Below are 20,987 nucleotides of genomic sequence, written 5' to 3' on the forward strand. Positions count from 1 at the left end.
GCCTTCTCAGAGGCAACAATCTTTATATAGATATACTACTGTGGGAATGAAGACATTCCAAACCATTTCAACATTTTTTAATAGCTTTTTCTCTGAACTATCTATAGGCTGATACATCAATAAGGGCCATATATGTACTTTTGTACCTAGGATGTTTTCAAGTTTATAAAGCTGCATCTTGCTCAAGCTTCTTCTCTGTGATTATAGCTTGTTTACCTCATAGCAGCATTTTTGCTATTATATTACATATTATAATATAAGTTATATGTTAATATAAGTCTTTTTATATATCAAACAGGATCTTCATTTATACTCCATTACTGGTTCACTAATCCATTTTTGCCCAGAGATAGTACCTTTTGGTTCTAAGCTCCATAGCCTCTTATCAGCCTCATCCCACACTAACATCATCTACAGCCATGGACAGATCTTAGAATCCTGTCAATATGCTAGACTCTGCAATTTCCCTGTGAGAAAAATATCAAAATTGTTTTACCTTAAAGCTCTGAAATAGAACCCTGTTTTTGTTTTGTTTTGTGGGAGGGATATGTTGGTTTGCTGCAGATTCTCAAAATACTGCTGTAGTCAATTCAATTATATATGGAGGAGCTACAGGCCTAGACAATAATGTCTGAGATCTCATATTCCAACAAACATCTTTCATATATCACACACTCCTTCCCTTCAAGGACAATTGCTGGGTTGAAGGAACTAGAATTAAGAAGCAATGTGTCTACATCAGAAATGTCTGTGACACCAATATACCACAACTGTCCCTCAGACATGCTCTTCCCTCTTCTGCAGGTTTCATTGTGCCAGTACCCATTAAGTTATCCTTTTGGGGATGTGGAAAAGGATGGCTGACATATTAGAAGCTATCCCAGAAGATGTAGATTGTTCTGTGGGATTAAATGGCTCCTTTAGCCTTTTTTTTTATAATAAATTTATTTTTTATTGGTGTTCAATTTGCCAACATACAGAATAACACCCAGTGCTCATCCCGTCAAGTGCCCCCCTCAGTGCCCATCACCCATTCACCCCCACCCTCTGCCCTCCTCCCCTTCCACCACCCCTACTTCGTTTCCCAGAGTTAGGAGTCTTCATGTTCTGTCTCCCTTTCTGATATTTCCTACCCTTTCCTTCTCCCTTCCCTTCTATTCCCTTTCACTATTATTTATATTCCCCAAATGAATGAAACCATATAATGTTTGTCCTTCTCCGATTGACTTATTTCACTCAGCATAATACCTTTAGCCTTTTTTTAAAACAACTATTACAACCTCTTATAGCAGAAGGACCACTGGTGATACTTGTAGCTATTCACTGATGTTCAGCATGCACACTGCCCCTCCCTTGGAAGAAAATCCACTATTGTCCTCTACTCTCAGCTAAAGCTCTAACTGCAGGTATTAAGTAAAATTGACCCAATACTTCACTGGCATGTGGAAACACTACCAATTTTCATCCCTGATTGCAGGGCCTGTGAGCCATATCTCACAGAAAAAACATATCTGGCGACCACCAAGTTCTGCCCATTTCTCCTTCATGATTGTCTATTTTTCCCAGCAGAAATCCTATGACATAAACATATACCATTACTTTGTACTTCATTTCCCAGACTTACAAATATCCTCTGACTGTCCCACACCATCTGCCATGGAGTTGTTAGTAGGGATTCTTGTCATATGGAAAACAGTGCTGTTAACCACAGCCAAACTCTTTTTTCACACAATGGGAAGAATATGGAAAATTGTATCTTTTACCAGGAGCAATTTCAACATGGAGTTCTGCTCTCACTTCACGACCATCTATAGACAAAGTAATTATGGATGAAAAATGGCAGATCCAGAGGAAATGAGAAGACTTTGATGAAAATCAAGCTTGCCACATTGAAGTCTGGCTGCTCCAGGTTCAATGTCCATGGTCTGTCTTGAGTATCTAATGCTGTTCACTCCATGTCATGACATTCTTGCTGAATTGAATGCATTGTGTGCAGAATGATTCTGCATGGGAGAATAAATGTGTGCAATAATAGATTCACTAGGCCTGCATGAGTTATTTCAGTGCGTACTAGCATGATCATATATAAGGAAACAAAAACTGGTCTTGCACTACAGAGTCTTTGAGAAGTTATGTTATAAATAATAGCATTTGCTTTTTTTAAAAAAGATTTATTTATTTGTTTATGATAGACAGAGAGGCAGAGACACAGGAGGAAGGAGAAGCAGGCTCCATCCCGGGAGCCCGATGTGGGACTCGATCCCTGGACTCCAGGACTGCGCCCTCAGCCAAAGGCAGGTGCTAAGCCACTGAGCCACCCAGGGATACCCAGCATTTGCTTTTTTAAATTGAAGTATAGGTGAAGTATAATATTATATTAGTTTCAGGTGTACAACATAGTGATTTGATATTTACATACATTAATAATGCTCACCACAATAAATGTAGCTATCATGTGCCACCTGACAAAGTTATTATGTTGTAGACTATATTCCTTATGCTGTACTTTACATCTTGTGGCTTTTTTATTTTATAACTTAATGTTTGTACCTCTTAATCCCTTTCATCTGGCAATCACCATTTTGTTCTCTGTATTTATGAGTCTGTTTCTTCTGTCTTATTTTGTTTATTTGTTTTGTTTTGTTTTTATTTTTTTATTGGAGTTCAATTTGCCAACGTATAGCATAACACCCAGTGCTCATCCTGCCAAGTGCCCCCCTCAGTGCCCATCACCCAGTCACCCCAACCCCCTGCCCACCTCCTCTTCTACTACCCCTTGTTCATTTCCCAGAGTTAGGAGTCTCTCATGTTTGGTCACCCTCACTGATATTTTCACTCATTTTCTCTCCTTTGCCTTTATTCCCTTTCACTAATTTTTATACTCCACAAATGAATGAGACCATATAATGTTTGTCCTTTTCTGATTGACTTATTTCATTCAGCATAATACCCTCCAGGTCCATCCACATCAAAGCAAATGGTGGGTATTTGTCATTTCTAATGGCTGAGCACCCCGATGTTTATAGTAGTAATGTCCTCAATAGCCAAACTGTGGAAGGAGCCTCGGTGTCCATCAAAAGATGAATGGATAAAGAAGATGTGGTATATGTATACAATGGAATATTTTTTTTGTTTCTTAAATTCCACATATAAGGGAAATCATATGGTATTTGTCTTTTTCTGTCTAACTAATTTTATTTTATTTTATTTTTTTATTTTTATTTTTTTTATGATAGTCACTGAGAGAGAGAGAGAGGCAGAGACACAGGCAGAGGGAGAAGCAGGCTCCATGCACTGGGAGCCCGACGTGGGATTCGATCCCGGGTCTCTAGGATCGCGCCCTGGGCCAAAGGCAGGCGCCAAACTGCTGCGCCACCCAGGGATCCCTGTCTAACTAATTTTAGTTAGTGTAATATACTCTAAGTCCATCCATGTTATAGCAAATGGCAAGACTCTGTCCTTGTTTATGGCTGAGTAATATTCTATTATATATATACACTACATCTTCTTTATCAATTAATCTACTGATGGACAGTTAGGTTGCTTCCATATCATGGCTATTGTAAATAACGCTACAATGAACATAGGGGGTGCATATACCTTTTCAAATTAGTGTTTCCATTTTCTTCATTTAACTACCCAGAAATGGAATTAAATGACATCTACTTTTAGTATGCTGTTGCTTCATACCATTCAAAAGCTCACTTTACTACTTCCTCTTTACTTGCCATTAAATAAAAGGGGGATTATATCACATAATTGGAATGATTATTGAAAAAGTGGCCATGGATCACTTAAGTTATATAAAAACTACATAATTGACCCCACCAGAGAACTGGTAGCATCAACAGAGTAATAAAACACAGATACTGATATATATTTATAAATATTAAATATTTCTAAATGAAAATGTCAGCCAGACTAACAATGACTATGCAGAATCAGCTAAGCAATTAATAGCGTGTGAGAAACTAACAAGCTACTAAAGTCACCATATTCTGGGAACTACCCTTGACTTCTAAGGCAAATAGTTTTTCAGTTTTTATTTATTTTTTATGCCATGAAGCCAGCTTTATTTTCTTTATAAATTTATTTTTCTTTTAGATTTTGATCTCATTGATTTTTTTTATTTTTTTAAAAAAATAATTTTTTATTGGTGTTCAATTTACCAACATACAGAATAACACCCAGTGCTCATCCCATCAAGTGTCCCCCTCAGTGCCTGTCACACACCCACACCCACCCCCCACCCTCCTTCCCTTCCACCACCCCTACTTCGTTTCCCAGAGTTAGGAGTCTTTAGGTTCTGTCTCCCTTTCTGATATTTCCCACACATTTCTTTTCCCATCCCTTATATTCCCTTTCACTATTATTTATATTCCCCAAATGAATGAGAACATACACTGTCCTTCTCCAATTGACTTACTTCACTCAGCATAATACCCTCCAGTTCCATCCACGTTGAAGCAAATGGTGGGTATTTGTCGCTTCTAATGGCTGAGGAATATTCCATTGTATACATAAACCACATCTTCTTTATCCATTCATCTTTCGATGGACACGGAGGCTCCTTCCACAGTTTGGCTATTGTACATTGCTGCTAGAAACATCAGGGTGCAGGTGTCCCGGCGTTTCATTGCATCTGCATCTTTGGGGTAAATCCCCAACAGTGCAATTGCTGGGTCGTAGGCAGGTCTATTTTTAACTCTTTGAGGAACCTCCACACAGTTTTCCAGAGTGGCTGCACAGTTCACATTCCCACCAACAGTGTAAGAGGGTTCCCTTTTCTCCGCATCCTCTCCAACATTTGTTGTTTCCTGCTTGTTAATTTGCCCCATTCTCACTGGTGTGAGGTGGTATCTCATTGTGGTTTTGATTTGTATTTCCCTGATGTCAAGTGATGCAGAGCATTTTCTCATGTGCATGTTGGCCATGTCTATGTCTTCCTCTGTGAGATTTCTCTTCATGTCTTTTGCCCATTTCATGATTGTATTGTTTGTTTCTTTGGTGTTGAGTTTAATAAGTTCTTTATAGATCTTGGAAACTAGCCCTTTATCTGATACGTCATTTGCAAATATCTTCTCCCATTCGGTAGGTTGTCTTTTAGTTTTGTTGACTGTATCCTTTGCTGTGCAAAAGCTTCTTATCTTGATGAAGTCCCAATAGTTCATTTTTGCTTTTGTTTCTTTTGCCTTCGTGGATGTATCTTGCAAGAAGTTACTGTGGCCAAGTTCAAAAAGGGTGTTGCCTGTGTTCTCCTCTAGGATTTTGATGGAATCTTGTCTCACATTTAGATCTTTCATCCATTTTGAGTTTATCTTTGTGTATGGTGCAAGAGAGTGGTCTAGTTTCATTCTTCTGCATGTGGATGTCCAATTTTCCCAGCACCATTTATTTGAAGAGACTGTCTTTCATCCAATGGATAGTCTTTCCTCCTTTATCGAGTATTAGTTGACCATAAAGTTCAGGGTCCACTTCTGGGTTCTCTATTCTGTTCCATTGATCTATGTGTCTGTTTTTGTGCCAGTACCACACTGTCTTGATGACCACAACTTTGTAGTACAACCTGAAATCTGGCATTGTGATGCCCCCAGATATGGTTTTCTTTTGTAAAATTCCCCTGGCTATTCGGGGTCTTCTGATTCCACACAAATCTTAAAATAATTTGTTCTAACTCTCTGACAAAAGTCCATGGTATTTTGATAGGGATTGCATTAAACGTGTAAATTGCCCTGGGTAACATTGACATTTTCACAATATTAATTCTGCCAATCCATGAGCATGGAATAGTTTTCCATCTCTTTGTGTCTTCCTCAATTTCTTTCATAAGTGTTCTATAGCTTTTAGGGTATAGACCCTTTACCTCTTTGATGAGGTTTATTCCTAGGTATCTTATGCTTTTGGGTGCAATTGTAAATGGGATTGACTCCTTAATTTCTCTTTCTTCAGTCTCATTGTTAGTGTATAGAAATGCCACTGATTCCTGGGCATTGATTTTGCATCCTGCCACGCTGCCAAATTGCTGTATGAGTTCTAGCAATCTTGGGGTGGAAGCTCTTGGGTTTTCTATGTAGAGTATCATGTCATTGGCGAAGAGGGAGAGTTTGACTTCTTCTTTGCCAATTTGAATGCCTTTAATGTCTTTTTGTTGTCTGATTGCTGAGGCTAGGACTTCCAATTCTATGTTGAATAGCAGTGGTGAGAGTGGACATCCCTGTCTTGTTCCTGATCTTAGGGGAAAGGCTCCCAGTGCTTCCCCATTGAGAATGATATTTGCTGTGGGCTTTTCATAGATGGCTTTTAAGATGTTGAGGAAAGTTCCCTCTATCCCTACACTCTGAAGAGTTTTGATCAGGAATGGATGCTGTATTTTGTCAAATGCTTTCTCTGCATCTAATGAGAGGATCATATGGTTCTTGGTTTTTCTCTTGCTGATATGATGAATCACATTGATTGTTTTACGAGTGTTGTGTAAACTCGACACAACACTGTTGTGTCGACACAGCCTTGTGTCCCGGGGATAAATCCTACTTGGTCGTGGTGAATAATTTTCTTAATGTGCTGTTGGATCCTATTGGCTAGTATCTTGTTGAGAATTTTTGCATCCATGTTCATCAGGGATATTGGTCTGTAATTCTCCTTTTTGGTGGGGTCTTTGTCTGGTTTTGGAATTAAGGTGATGCTGGCCTCATAGAAGGAATTTGGAAGTACTCCATCTTTTTCTATCTTTCCAAACAGCTTTAGTAGAATAGGTATGATTTCTTCTTTAATCGTTTAATAGAATTCCCCTGGGAAGCCGTCTGGCCCTGGACTCTTGTGCCTTGGGAGGTTTTTGATGACTGCTTCAATTTCCTCCCTGGTTATTGGCCTGTTCAGGTTTTCTATTTCTTCCTGTTCCAAATTCAGTAGTTTGTGGCTTTCCAGGAATGCGTCCATTTCTTCTAGATTGCCTAACTTATTGGCGTATAGCTGTTCATAATATGTTTTTAAAATCGTTTGTATTTCCTTGGTGTTGGTAGTGATCTCTCCTTTCCTATTCATGATTTTATTAATTTGAGTCTCCTCTCTCTTCTTTTTAATAAGGTTGGCTAATGGTTTATCTATCTTATTAATTCTTTCAAAGAACCAACTCCTGGTTCTGTTGATCTGTTCCACAGTTCTTCTGGTCTCGATTTCGTTGACTTCTGCTCGAATTTTAATTAACTCTCTTCTTCTGCTGGGCGTGGGGTCAATCTGCTGTTTTTTTCTAGCTCCTTTATGTGTAAGGTTAGCTTTTGTATTTGAGTTCTTTCCAGTTTTTGAATGGATGATTGTATTGCAGTGTATTTCCCCCTTAGGACTGCTTTTGCTGCATCCCAAAGATTTTGAACGGTTGTATCTTCATTCTCATTAGTTTCCATGAATCTTTACTTCTTCCTTAATTTCCTGGTTGACCCTTTCATCTTTTAGCAGGATGGTCCTTAACCTCCACGTGTTTGAGGTCCTTCCAAACTGTTGTTGTGATTTAGTTCTAATTTCAAGGCATTATGGTCTGAGAATATGCAGGGACGATCCCAATCTTTTGGTATCAGTTAAAAGCTGATTTGTGACCCAGTATGTGGTCTATTCTGGAGAAAGTTCCATGTGCACTTGAGAATAATGTGTATTCAGTTGAGTTTGGATGTAAAGTTCTGTAGATATCTGTGAAATCCATCTGGTCCAGTGTATCATTTAAAGCTCTCGTTTCTTTGGAGATGTTGTGCTTAGAAGACCTATCGAGTATAGAAAGAGCTACATTGAAGTCACCAAGTATAAGATAATTATTATCTAAGTATTTCTTCACTTTGGTTATTAGTTGGTTTAAATATTTGGCAGCTCCCATATTCGGGGCATATATATTGAGGATTGTTAAGTCCTCTTGTTGGATAGATCCTTTAAGTATGAGATAGTGTCCCTCTTCATCTCTCACTACAGTCCTCGGGGTAAATTTTAGTTTATCTGATATAAGGAGGCTACCCCTGCTTTCTTTTGAGGACCATTGGAATGGTAAATGGTTCTCCAACCTTTTATTTTCAGGCTGTAGGTGTCCTTCTGTCTAAAATGAGTCTCTTGTAGACAGCAAATAGATGGGTCCTGCTTTTTTATCCAGTCTGAAACCCTGCGCCTTTTGATGGGGTCATTAAGCCCGTTCACGTTCAGAGTTACTATTGACAGATATGAGTTTAGTGTCATCATGATAACTATTCAGTCCTTGTTTTTGTGGATTGTTCCACTGAACTTCTTCTTAAAGGGGAATTTTAAGAGTCCCCCTTAAAATTTCTTGCAGAGCTGGTTTGGAGGTCACATATTCTTTCAGTTCCTGCCTGTCTTGGAAGCTCTTTATCTCTCCTTCCTTTTTGAATGAGAGCCTTGCTGGATAAAGTATTCTTGGTTGCATGTTCTTCTCACTTAGGACCCTGAATATATCCTGCCAGCCCTTTCTGGCCTGCCAGGTCTCTGTGGAGAGGTCTGCTGTTACCCTAATACTCCTCCCCATATACATTAGGGATTTCTTGTCTCTTGCTGCTTTAAGGATCTTCTCTTTATCTTTGGGATTTGCAAGCTTCACTATTAAATGTCGAGGTGTTGAACGGTTTTTATTGATTTTAGGGGGGGAATCTCTCTATTTCTTGGATCTGAATGCCTGTTTCCCTTCCCAGATTAGGAAAGTTTTCAGCTATGATTTGTTCAAATACATATTCTGGCCCCCTGGCCCTGTCCGCATCCTCGGGAACACCAATTAAACGTAGGTTTTTTTCCTCAGGCTGTCGTTTATTTCCCTTAATCTGTCTTCCTGGTCTTTTAATTGTCTGTCTCTTTTTCCTGTTTCCCTCTTGCCATCAACTTGTCTTCTATGTCACTCACTGGTTCTTCCACCTCGTTAACCCTCCTCCTTAGTACCTCTAGTTTGGATTGCATCTTATTCAATTGATTTTTAATTTCTGCCTGATTGGATCTAAATTTTGCAGTCATGAAGTCTCTTGAGTCCTTTATGCTTTTTTCTAGAGCCACCAGTAGGTGTATAATAGTGCTTCTGAATTGGCTTTCTGACATTGAATTGTAATCCAGATTTTGTAACTCTGTGGGAGAGAGGACTGTTTCTGATTCTTTCTTTTGAGGTGAGGTTTTCCTTCTAGTCATTTTGCTCAGTGCAGAGTGGCCAAAAACAAGTTGTATTGGGAAAAGGAGAAAAAGAGAGAAGGAAAGAAAGAGAAAAAGAAAAAAGAAAAAAGGAAGAAAAAAAGGAAAAAAAGAAGAAAAAGAGTAAGAAAAAGAAAGAAAGGTGAAAAAAAAAGGGTGGGGAAGCAGTAGAAATCAAAAAGAAAAAAAATAACACGGTGGAGTATCTTCTGATTCTGTATACTTTACGTCCCTTGACTTCCCTGGAACTTGTCCGTCTAGCTGGTCTTCTGGGGGAGGGGCCTGTTGTGCTGATTTTTAGGTGTTAGCCCTCGGGGGAGCTGCTCTGCCCCTGCCTGGTGCAGGGCTCAGTGGGGGTTGTTTACCCCGTGAGGCCCCAGGAGGAACAACCGCAGTGGCGGGGCCAGCTCTGGAGCCCTGGAGTCAGCTCCCGCAGTAGCTCCAGAGCTCTCAGCCTGCAGGGTCTGGAGGCTCCGGGGCGGGGCCGCTGATCTGCTCAGCTCGGGGCAGGAGCGTCATTGCTGTCCTGGGCCCTCCCGGCCTCTGCCTGTCCCGGGGGAGGCCGGATCCTGGGCTGTGTCCCGGTGCCCGGTGATCCCGGTCTGCGCTGTTGGATTTGCGCTCCCGCCCCGCAGCCCCCTCCGCGGAGCCTCTTCCTCTGCCCGAGCCCCCCCGAGCTGCTCCCGCCCCGCAGCCCCCTCCGCGGAGCCGCCCCCCGAGCCCCCCGAGCTGCTCCGGGTCCCGCCGTGCGCGCTGCAGCCCTTAGGGAGCTCGGCGCACTCTCCCGGGGCGCAGGTGCCTGTTAGTGTCCCCGGGAGCCCGACGGCATCCCCGCCCTCCTGGGTCCTGCTCTAACTCCCCGCGAGCCCCTTTCCGCCCGGGAAGGTCGGTGCAGCTCCTGCTCCTCCGGGACGGGGCTCTCCTGTCCTGGGGACACTCGCCCCGGCCTCAGCCCGGCTCCTCGTGGCCCCTCCCCCTTGGAGGCCTTTTGTTTCTTTATTTCTTTTTCCCCGTCTTCCTACCTTGATAGAAGCGCGAACTCTTCTCCGTGTAGCGTTCCAGCTGGTCTCTCTTTAAATCTCAGGCCGAATTCGTAGATTTTCAGGATGATTTGAAGGTTATCTAGGTAATTTGGTGGGGACAGGTGACTTGGGGACCCTACTCCTCCGCCATCTTGCCCCTCCTCCTGATCCTATAAATTTATTTTTTATTGGTGTTCAATTTGCCAACATATAGAATAACACCCAGTGCTCATCCCGTCAAGTGCTCCCCTCAGTGCCTGTCACCCAGTCACCGCCACCCCCCATCCTCCTCCCCTTCCACCACCCCTAGTTTGTTTCCTAGAGTTAGGAGTCTCTCATGTTCTGTCTCCTTTTCTGATATTTCCCTCATTTTTTCTCCTTTCCCCTTTATTCCCTTTCACTATTTTTTATATTCCCCAAATGAATGAGACCATATAATGTTTGTCCTTCTCCGATTGACTTATTTCACTCAGCATAATACCCTCCAGTTCCATCCACATGGAAGCAAATTATGGGTATTTGTCATTTCTAATGGCTGAGTAATATTCCATTGTATACATAGACCACAGCTCTATATCCATTCATCTTTCAATGGACACCGAGGCTCCTTCCACTGCCGTACGACCCAGCAATTGCACTGCTGGGGATTTACCCCAAAGTTTTTCAGTTTTTAAAAGAAATTAATTTTCTTTCATTCATCCCATAGTTTTATGATTGCTACTTTTATATTTTAATTAATCAATCCATACAACTTTGATTTCAGTAGCACAGTTTGAGTTTACTTATTCAATGACCATCTAACTCATTTATTTTTTAACTCATTTATTAACAATGTTTATTGAGAATATTCTATGTGCTGAATATACATCAATAAATGAAGTTCAAAGTTCCTATTCTTATAGAACTTATATTTTAGAATATGATGATAAAATAAAAAAGTAAAATATATGTCTGATGGCAAAAGTTGTTATGAAAAATAAAGGCAAGGAAGGGTTGACTGCAGTTTTAAACAGGTAGTCAGGAAAGGCCTTTCTGAGAATATGACATTTCAGTTAAAAGACACCTTACATCTTAGAGCAATTAATATTTGTGCTGTGACCAGACTGTTGAAAAGAAAAAACCAAGGTACTTTTTGGAGAAGAGAATTCCATCAGAGAGAATGGAGAATCTGAAGGATTTGAATGGGAATAAGTTTTTTGATATCAGAACAAGAAGTTGGAGTGAGTGGAGGCTGATAAGTGATAGGAAGAGTGGCAATGAATGAAGTCACAGAAATAGGCAGAAGCAAGATTGGTAGGGCTGTTGTATTAGTTTTGGGCTACCATAATGAATTATCATAAACTTTGTAGCTTAAACAGCAGAAATTAATAGCTCTGGAGGCCAGAAGTCTAAAATCAAGACATCTATAGATGCTCCCACAGAAGGCGCTAGGGGACAGGCCTTCTGTCTCTCTTCCAGCTTTTGGTGCTAAGGTGTTCACTGGTTTGTGGCAGCATAACTTCAACCTCTGCCTCTGTCCTCATATGGCCTTCCCTCTGTCTCTGTGTCTTCCCTGTTTCTTATTTTTAAAAGATTTTATTTATTTATTTATTTATTTATTTATTTATTTATTTATTTAAGAGACGGAGAAAGAGAGAGAGCACATGGGGGGAGGAGGGAAGGGTTAAGGGGAGAGAAAGAATCTCAAGCACTCTCCCTGCTGAGCTCAGAGCCCAACTCCTTTCAGGGCTTAATCTTATGACCCTGAGATCATAACCCTGAGATCATGACCTGAGCTGAAACCAAGAGTCAGATGCTCAACCAACTGAACCACCCACATGCCTCTATCTTCCCCTTTTCTTAAAAAGATATCTTCACAGCCTAGGGTTCACCCTAATCCAGGATAATTTCATTTGAACTTTCCCTTAACTACATTGGCAAACATCTTTATTCCAAATAAAGGTTATGAGGTTCCAAGTGGACATACTGCTTTGGATGACACAATTCAACCCATTACCCTCCTTGAAGTCCTAAAAAGGTGATTGATTTTATTTTAGGTTCCACAGAAAATCATCATGATATACTTTTACAAGGTCACTTTGAGTGTTTATGGAGAATGGGTTATAAGTGGACAAGCATGAAAACAAGAAAAGCAATCAGTAAGACAGCTTTATTGCAGTAGTTCAGGGGAGAGATGCTGATATTAACTAGGGTTATAGCAATGGGGAGCCAAAGGAGATGGTAAGATATGTGGGTAGATAGGATGCACAAGATGAAAAAAGAGAGTAATGAAATATCCCTAAGTCTTTGGCCTGAGCAATGGTGTGGATGATGGGGAAGACTCAAAAAGGGAGGAGTCTGGTAAGGAAATCAAGAATTTTCTTCTGGACTTGTTTATATGGACCTTTGTTATATGCTAACTTTGTTCTCACACCACCTTTCTGTATTTGAATAGCTACGATAAAGCCTTCATTTAAACAGTCATGACATTTAAGCTGCATCACCTACCTCTAGTTTAGGGTCCCCCTCCCCCGCACATTAGCCGAAGACTTTATTTTTAAAGCATTTTGGCTACAATTACACAAGTTCTGAAGTCCCTGGGAGTAGTTTGGTGGGCATCATACAGATGACGTAAAATATACTTTTGTCAGCTGTCTTTTATATTACCATCATTATTGAAACCCCCATTTAAAAAATTCTGACAGAATTTAGAGAAGCAAGTGGTCCTTATATTGGTTTGAGAAACAGTAAGGTAGTACCTGATTATCAGATAAGATTCAGGTATTTCAGTTTGTGATTATAATGAAAAATGCCCCAGGGTATCTCTTATTGTAGAAAGGTTTTAAAAAGTTAATAGCATAAATTGCTCCAGGGAATGCTCTGTTTACAATAGCTCTTAGGACCTCAGGCTTAAAGATTTACTCCCAGGGATATCCTTAAGCCTTGGTGAATTGGAGATTTTAACAAAATGGTGCTGATCCTATAAATTTGGGGTAGAATTGTACTCATAGTCCAGATGATGTTCCAAACTTCAGAATATGTGGTAAATGGCAATTTGCAAGTTACCTATTAGGCTATGGATTAGCAGACTGCAGAAACCATAACTTCCTTCATTCATTAACTTCCTCTTCATCACTGACCCCATTGTCCTGTGTTTGTCTCATGCCAGTCCTCCAGGTGAGAGCCGATAAGGTGATTCGGGGGGAATCAATCTCTTTAGAGAGTCTGAAATTTTTATTCTGTTCTTTGGGGTGGGCTCTGCCTTTTACTCCCCTCTCTTTTTTTCATCTGGCCTCTCTAGAGAATAATGCTCTTCTTTTATACTGATCCTCTTGAGTGATAGCCTCATGAATCCTGTTTCACAACTCCTCTGGATGGGATTAAGCTACTGACCAGGGATACTTGAGAGACTGCAAGGGCTGTGAAACCCACTGCCTCTCCTTTTGCACTAAAAACTAATCTGCCAGATTCTCCTCTGCCCCTTGCCATCATAATGTTCTCTTTTCAAGGATTCCTTCATTGTTCCATTTAGCCACAGGGTTTGGACAGTAGGAGTAGGCAGGATCAGGATGGAATCCAGACACCTGCCCTAGGGCACACAGGCAGCATCTTCTTGTGGTCAGACTTCCCTGGATGGCACACAAGACTGTGTGAGTATGCTAATTTGTATGTGCAGGCATATACAAATCCAGGTATCTTGTCCCCTGTCACAATGAACTCCCCCTTCTTTGGATGTGGGTAACATTTCATTCACTCTCTTTAACCTGGTGACCAATCTTGGGATCTTAGAAACCAAGATCATCTCAATACCAGGTCAGAGTTCAACATCTCAACAGTCAACATAGTTCCCTCTTCTCACTTGTATTTCTCTTGAGAGAGTGAATGTGTTGGTGTGCTAATGTGTTGGTGTGGAGTATTAGCATGATTCTGTTCACTCATTCAACTTACTTTTTTTTAAGATTTTATTTTTAAATACTCTATGCCCAAAGTGGGCTCAAAATCACAACCCTAAGATCAAGAGTCACTTGCTCCACTGACTGAGCCAGCCAGGCACTCCCCGCAACTTACTTTTAAACCTCCATGTTTCAGATGCTATTAATATACAGATAATAAAGATAAGTGACATATGTTTTACCATCTTGAAGAAAAACAGTCCAGGGAGATGAACATTTAATCAAATACTTAAAAAACAATGTAACAATGGCATGAAAAGATGTACAAATTTCAACATTGTAAATATAATGGCTAATTCTACATCTAGACTGAGTAAAGAACTTTAAGTAATTACATTACAGCTTACTTTAGACAATTTTGAATGGTTAAAGTCAGAGGGACCCAGAATGGTCCTGTGAAGGAATTTGAAGTTTCTTTTTTTTTTTTTGGCTGAAACCTAAAGATAAAAATTTAGGGAAGAGGTAAAATTAATGATGTGTCTGTTGGCAGAAGACAGAGCACTCTGAATTTGAAAAGAATTACAAGAAGCTGAGATGAGGAGTCAAAATTTTATGCTAGTATTATTTGCATTTTTTGTGTGTGATTTGTTTTCCCACATGAGATGTAGATAACAAGAAAAAATCAAAAATAAGAACTTGAGGATGGAGTTTAGAGTACATAATTAAGATGTAGTAGAATACCCAGCATTTGCTTTGACGTGGATGGAACTGGAGGGTATTATGCTGAGTGAAATAAGTCAATCAGAGAAGGACAAACATTATATGGTCTCATTCATTTGGGGAATATAAAAAAAAGTGAAAGGGAATAAAGGGGAAAGGAGAAAAAATGAGTGGGAAATATCAGAAAGGGAGACAAAACATGAAAGACTCCTAACTTTGGGAAACAAACAAGGGGTGATGGAAAGGGAGGTGGGTGGGTGATGGGGGTGACTGGGTGACAGGCACTGAGGTGGGCACTTGACGAAATGAGCACTGGGTGTTATTCTATGTTGGCAAATTGAACACCAATAAAAAATAAATTTATAAAAAAATAAAGATAAAAAAAGATATAGTAGAATACAAAATTAAAGCAGTGAGATAGTCTTAAAATAACAGCAAGGTGAGGTTTTAAGACATATTTATAGTTAAATTATGCCAAATGCCATAGAGACTGACAAGTATATGTGATGAGGTAAGGTCATCGCTTTTCACAAGACTGAAAAGATTTGAAAAGTCAATGGTAATAAAAAATAGAAGTAGTAAGTGCTGAACATGTACTTGATAAATTTAGTAATAAAAGCACATACATAAATTACATAATAGATTAAAAGAATAGTACAACGAAGGGAGGTTGTGCTGCTTTTCTCCTTTTTTGCTAAGGAAAAATCACTTTTTAGAATTGTGGTGAAAAAATAAGTAACATAAAAATTTACCATCTTAGCTATCTTTATGTGTAGTTCAGTTGAGTTACCTATATTCACATTGTTGTGAACATCATAAAATTAAACCAATTCTTGTTTTTGGCCTTCATTCCATATACCTCAGAAGGCTCTCGTTATTCCCTATCACATTTGGCCTTGACATTGAATTTTAGAGCAACACAGTTCCAGTCCCAAAGGATGAACAAAGAGCAAAAGAATGCAAAGGATATTTTCATGCTAATAAAATTATAAAATTAGCTGGAACTTTGTCTTTTCAAGCTCCATGCTGTCATAGCAGGTGTATACGCTTGTATTCTTTGCTTTTATTTATTTGTTTGATTTATCACCATATTTGATACATCATTATTATTAATTTGTTTATATCATAGTAATGGTTACAGAAAATAAATGGAAACAAGGGGACCACTCTGTTCACTATGTGACCATAGTGACAGTTACAAGAGAAACCAAAATTGCATATGTCATGAGAAAACTATTGTGTATATGTATATACACATGTATATATTTCTATATTCAGAGGTTTTCCTATAAAAAATTCTCAATAGATTTAGATTTATCTAATTTGTCTTACTCCTTTTCTTTTTTTCCTTTCTTTTGTCTTTCTTTCTTCTTTCTTTCTTTCTTTTCTTTAATGACGCATGGCTGTCTACCATAGACTCTCCATATCCTGAAGTAGAACTTGTTTGGGATTTTCCCAAAAAGTGTAAATTTATATAACATATGTAAAACTACCTGATCACACTCAGGGATCAGGGAAAAAAGAATCCAAAGGGAAAAAAAAGAATCCAAAGAGTAAAAACAATAAGAATAAGCATACTCCTCAATTAAATACAGCAGCCAGGTGTTACTATGCTTTCTCCTCAATAGCTGTTTTCCTAATCTTGCAGTTATTTCTAGATCATGATCCCATTATTATAATAGGATATTATATAATTTTCTGAGCTAGCCTTGTTTACCATCCTAAACTCTTTAAATGGCTTATATTTTATTTAATCCTTACATAAATACTATAAGATATGTCTTATTTATATCACCATTTCACGGATGAGGAAAAATAGGCACTAGGTGCTTGTTAACTGACTTGATGTCAGCTCAGGTCATGATCTCAGGGTCATGAAATTGAGTGCCACATTGGAGTCCAGGCTTGGTGTGGAGTCTCCCTCTCCTTCTCTGTCTTCTCTCAAATAAATAAATAAATCTTTTTAAAAATTTTAAAAATAGTCAGTTTTGTTAAGTTTCCTTTATGATTTCTTTTTCTTTCTTTCTTTTTCTTTCTTTCTTTCTTTCTTTCTTTCTTTCTTTCTTTCTTTCTTTCCTCTTTCTTTCTCTTTCTTTCTTTCTTTCTTTCTTTTTCTTTCTCTTCTTTTTTCTTTTCTTTTTTCTTTATCCTCCTTTCTTTTCCTTTCCTTCCTTTTTCTTTTCTTTTGTTTTCTTTTTTTCTTTTCTCCCCTCTGTCTGTCTCTTTTTTTTTGGCGCATGTTTAGGAAAGCTTTTATCGCCCAATGATTAGATTGATGGATAGAAAAATGATAGGTAGATAGACTACTAATTTTCATTAAAAAACTACATGTTTTTAAAATTAGATCATTAATATATTTGTATCTTTTAAGATTTTATGTATTTATTTGAGAGAGAGAGAGAGAGAGAGAGAGAGCTTGAGCTGAGGGAGGGGAAAAGGGTGAGGGAGGACCCGAGGGAGAGGGACAAGCAGACTCGGTGCTAAGCTCAGAGCCCAACCTGGGACTTGATCCCAGGACCTTGAGATCATGACCTGAGCTGAAATCAAGAGTCGGATACTTAACCAACTGAGCTACGCAGGTGCCCCATTAATGCAACTGGAATTAATTATTGCTTATACTTACATTATATGTATGTATAAATATAAATATAAATATAAACATGTATACATAATGTCCTAAACACCATAGCCAATTGTCCCATGCCCTTTGCTAAGTAATACACTTATTTAAGATGAAACCTTCACCATATATTAAATTTTCATACATATTTGGGTATGTTTTGGTTCTATATTTATTGGTCAAATATTTTATACCTGCTCAGTATACACTATATTAACAAGGGAGGTAAAATTTACTATATATTTTATATTTGGTAGAATATATTTCCTCTACTCCCTCATTTTTCTTTTCCACACATCATTTTCTAACATAGAATTACTCATCTAGATAAAATTTAGAAAAAAATTATTAAATTCCCTTACAAAAATCTGTGAACTTGGTTGGAATTTCAGTGAATTTATGAATTAATGTCAGTGAAATGAGTATCTTTATAAGACTGTGTTGTTCTATTCATAAAATTACTGTGTATTCAGATATCATGTTTCATAATTTTCTTCAAATAGATCATGAATGCTTCTTATGTGTATAGTTTAATAAGTTTTAAGCGACTGTGGAGGAATTTTATTTTGCTAAAATTTCTACTTCTTTTTTTTTGTATATAACATAAGACTGTTTAGTTACTCATGTACAGGAGCATATTTCTTATCAATTATCAGAAGCTTGAATTAGTCCTTTTGATTTTTTAAAGGTATGTAATCAACTTATCTATAAATAATCTTTATTACTTTTCTCAAGATTTGATTCTTTAATTATTTCTATTGTCCTTTGGGCAAGGTCCCCCAAATTATTATTTTTTATTTAAATTAAATTAACATGTAGTATATTGTTAATTTCAGAGGCAGAGTTCAGTGATTCATTAATCTTATAAAACACCCAGTGCTCGTTACATCAAGTGCCCTCCTTAATGCCCATCATCCAGTTACCCTAACCTCCCCTCCAGCACCCCTCAGTATGTTTTCTATGATTATGAGTCTCTTATGGTTTGTCTCCCTTCCTGACTTCGTCTTATTTTATTTCCCCCCTTCCCCTATGATCTTGTTTTGTTTCTTAAATTCCGCATATAAGTGAAATCATATGATAATTGTCTTTCTCTGATTGACCTTTTTCACCTAGCATAATACTCTCTAGTTCTATCCATATCATTGCAAATGGTAAGATTTCATTTTTGATAGTTGAGTAATATTCCATTACTCAATACATCTTTATCCATTCATCTTTTGATGGACTCCTGGGCTTTTCTGTATTTTGGCTATGGTGGATGTTACTGCTATAAACATTGGAGTACAGGTGCCCCTTCAAATCACTATGTTTGTATCTTTTGGATAAATATCTAGTAGTGCAATTGCTGGTGGTAAGGTGGCTCTATTTTTAACTTTTTGAGGAACCTCCATTCTGTTTTCCAGAATGGCTGTATCAGCTTGCATTCCCACCAGCAGTTTAAGAGGGTTCCCTTTCTCCTCATCCTCACCAATATCTGTTGTTTTTGAGTTGTTAATTTTAGCTATTCTGATTGGTGTGAGGTGGTATCTCATTGTAGTTTTGATTTGTATTTCCCTGATGCCAATGAACATTTTTTCATTTTTCTGTTGGCCAAGACTTTCCAAAATTATTTTAAAATATCTGTTCATATATGCCTGTTTTTGTGCCTACAGATAACTCTGTCATAGTGGATTGGCTCTAAAACCCGTAAAATGGAGGGCTATGGATTTGTTTTCAAGGACTAGATGTGGGGAATAGGCAGAGACAATTGAAAAAAGGTCGAATCTTCTCAATGAATGAATTTTTGAGTAAGAAAGATAAAGAATTGCAGGGTACAGAAAGAGTGAGAAAGTTTTAATTTTTTTTTGAATCTTTGTTTCATCATCTATATACTGAGGATGATAATATCTATCTTGGATGAACCTAAGACTTAAAATAAGTGTAAACAAATAATTACACCAGGACAAGGCCCAACACATATAAATAATTATTATTATTGCCAAAGGACTTTGTGCAAAGAGAAAGTGTGGAAGACAGATTAAGGCATGTTTAAAGAATGCTACTGAGAGCAACAATCAATGAGGCAGCCTTTTTTTTACTGATCTTCAGCATCCTCTTCACACTGAAAACAAATGAGGGAAAAATTTATTTAAGGGCTAGGATCACAGACTACTACATCATCCTGTAATTTCCCATTCCTTGCTCAGAGTGCTTCTTTAGGATTATTTTGCAAAAATAATGAAAAAAATCAGCCTTCATAAATGCTATTAGACTGTTTACAGCATAAAAATCCAACTAATTTAAAGCAACACCAATTTGTTTGTTTCCCAAACCTACATAAAAGCAAGGATGCACTATGAGAAGAACTATAGTCTTATCAGGACTACATGTAGTCTTGCTAAGGTTTGGTCATGTAGCATAGTCAGGATGATTTCTGCCCTTCTGGTGTTACTAAAAGACTCAAGAGGTGAGAAAATCAGAAATGACTCTCATCTGTCAAAACTATTGGGCAAAAAGAGAATTCTATCTTCTGATATATGGAATCTGTTAAGAGGTGGAAATCAATAGACTTGTTCTGATGCTGATTAACAAAATAACTGTTACTCAGATGTATATATATTTTTTACAACTGAACAATATGTTTCTTTCTTGGTGCTGATTTATAAACAGCAATAAATTTTCATGGGAGAAGAAAACCAAACCTATGTGACTGAATTTGTCTTCCTGGGCCTCTCACAGGATCCAGAGACACAAGTCCTGCTCTTTTTCCTTTTTCAGATAATCTACCTGCTGACTGTACTGGGAAATCTGCTTATCATTGTGCTTGTTCATGTAGACTCTAGACTTCACACACCAATGTACTTTTTCCTTGGAAACTTGTCCTTTGCTGATCTCTGTTTTTCTACCACCACGGTGCCCCAGGTGCTGGTCCACTTCTTGGTAAAGAGTAAAACCATTTCTTTTGCTGGATGCTCAACACAGATATTTGTTTTACTTCTGGTTGGGTGTACAGAGTGTGCACTGCTGGCAGTGATGTCCTATGACCGATATGTGGCTGTCTGCAAGCCCCTGCACTACTCCACCATCATGACACATTGGTTATGTGTCCAGCTGGCCATAGGGTCCTGGGTTAGTGGAACATTTGTGTCACTGGTGGACACCACATTCACACTGCGCCTGCCCTACAGAGGGAACAATATCATTAACCATTTTTTTTGTGAACCTCCTGCCCTCCTGAAGCTGGCTTCAGCAGATACCTACAGCACAGAAATGGCCATCTTTGCAATGGGTGTGGTCATCCTCTTAGCTCCTGTCTGCCTGATTCTGGTCTCCTACTGGAATATTATCTCCACTGTGATTCAGATGCAGTCTGGGGAGGGGAGACTCAAGGCTTTCTCTACCTGTGGTACCCATCTCATTGTTGTTGTCCTCTTCTATGGGTCAGCAATATTTGCCTACATGAGACCAAACTCCAAGATAATGAATGAAAGGGATAAAATGATCTCTGTGTTCTACTCAGCAGTGACACCCATGTTGAACCCCATCATTTATAGTCTGAGAAACAAGGATGTCAAAGGTGCTCTCAGGAGAGTGACTGCAAAATTGTCTTTTTGA

The 20,987-nt window shown here is 38.7% G+C and overlaps 1 protein-coding gene across 1 annotated transcript; it reads left to right on the forward strand.

Annotated features, from left to right (window-relative positions):
* Positions 1–20,054: 20,054 nt before the first annotated feature.
* Positions 20,055–20,987, forward strand: LOC140615431 (olfactory receptor 2D3-like). Its single transcript, XM_072795290.1, has one exon. It carries the CDS (start codon positions 20,055–20,057, stop codon positions 20,985–20,987), a length of 933 nt encoding a protein of 310 aa, XP_072651391.1.

Source organism: Canis lupus, chromosome 23 (genome assembly GCF_048164855.1).
Source record: "Canis lupus baileyi chromosome 23, mCanLup2.hap1, whole genome shotgun sequence".
Taxonomy (NCBI): Eukaryota; Metazoa; Chordata; class Mammalia; order Carnivora; family Canidae; genus Canis; species Canis lupus.

Bases quoted from the DNA above. Each gene is read 5' to 3' on its own strand.
- LOC140615431 (XM_072795290.1), top strand. From the start codon at position 20,055: ATGGGAGAAGAAAACCAAACCTATGTGACTGAATTTGTCTTCCTGGGC.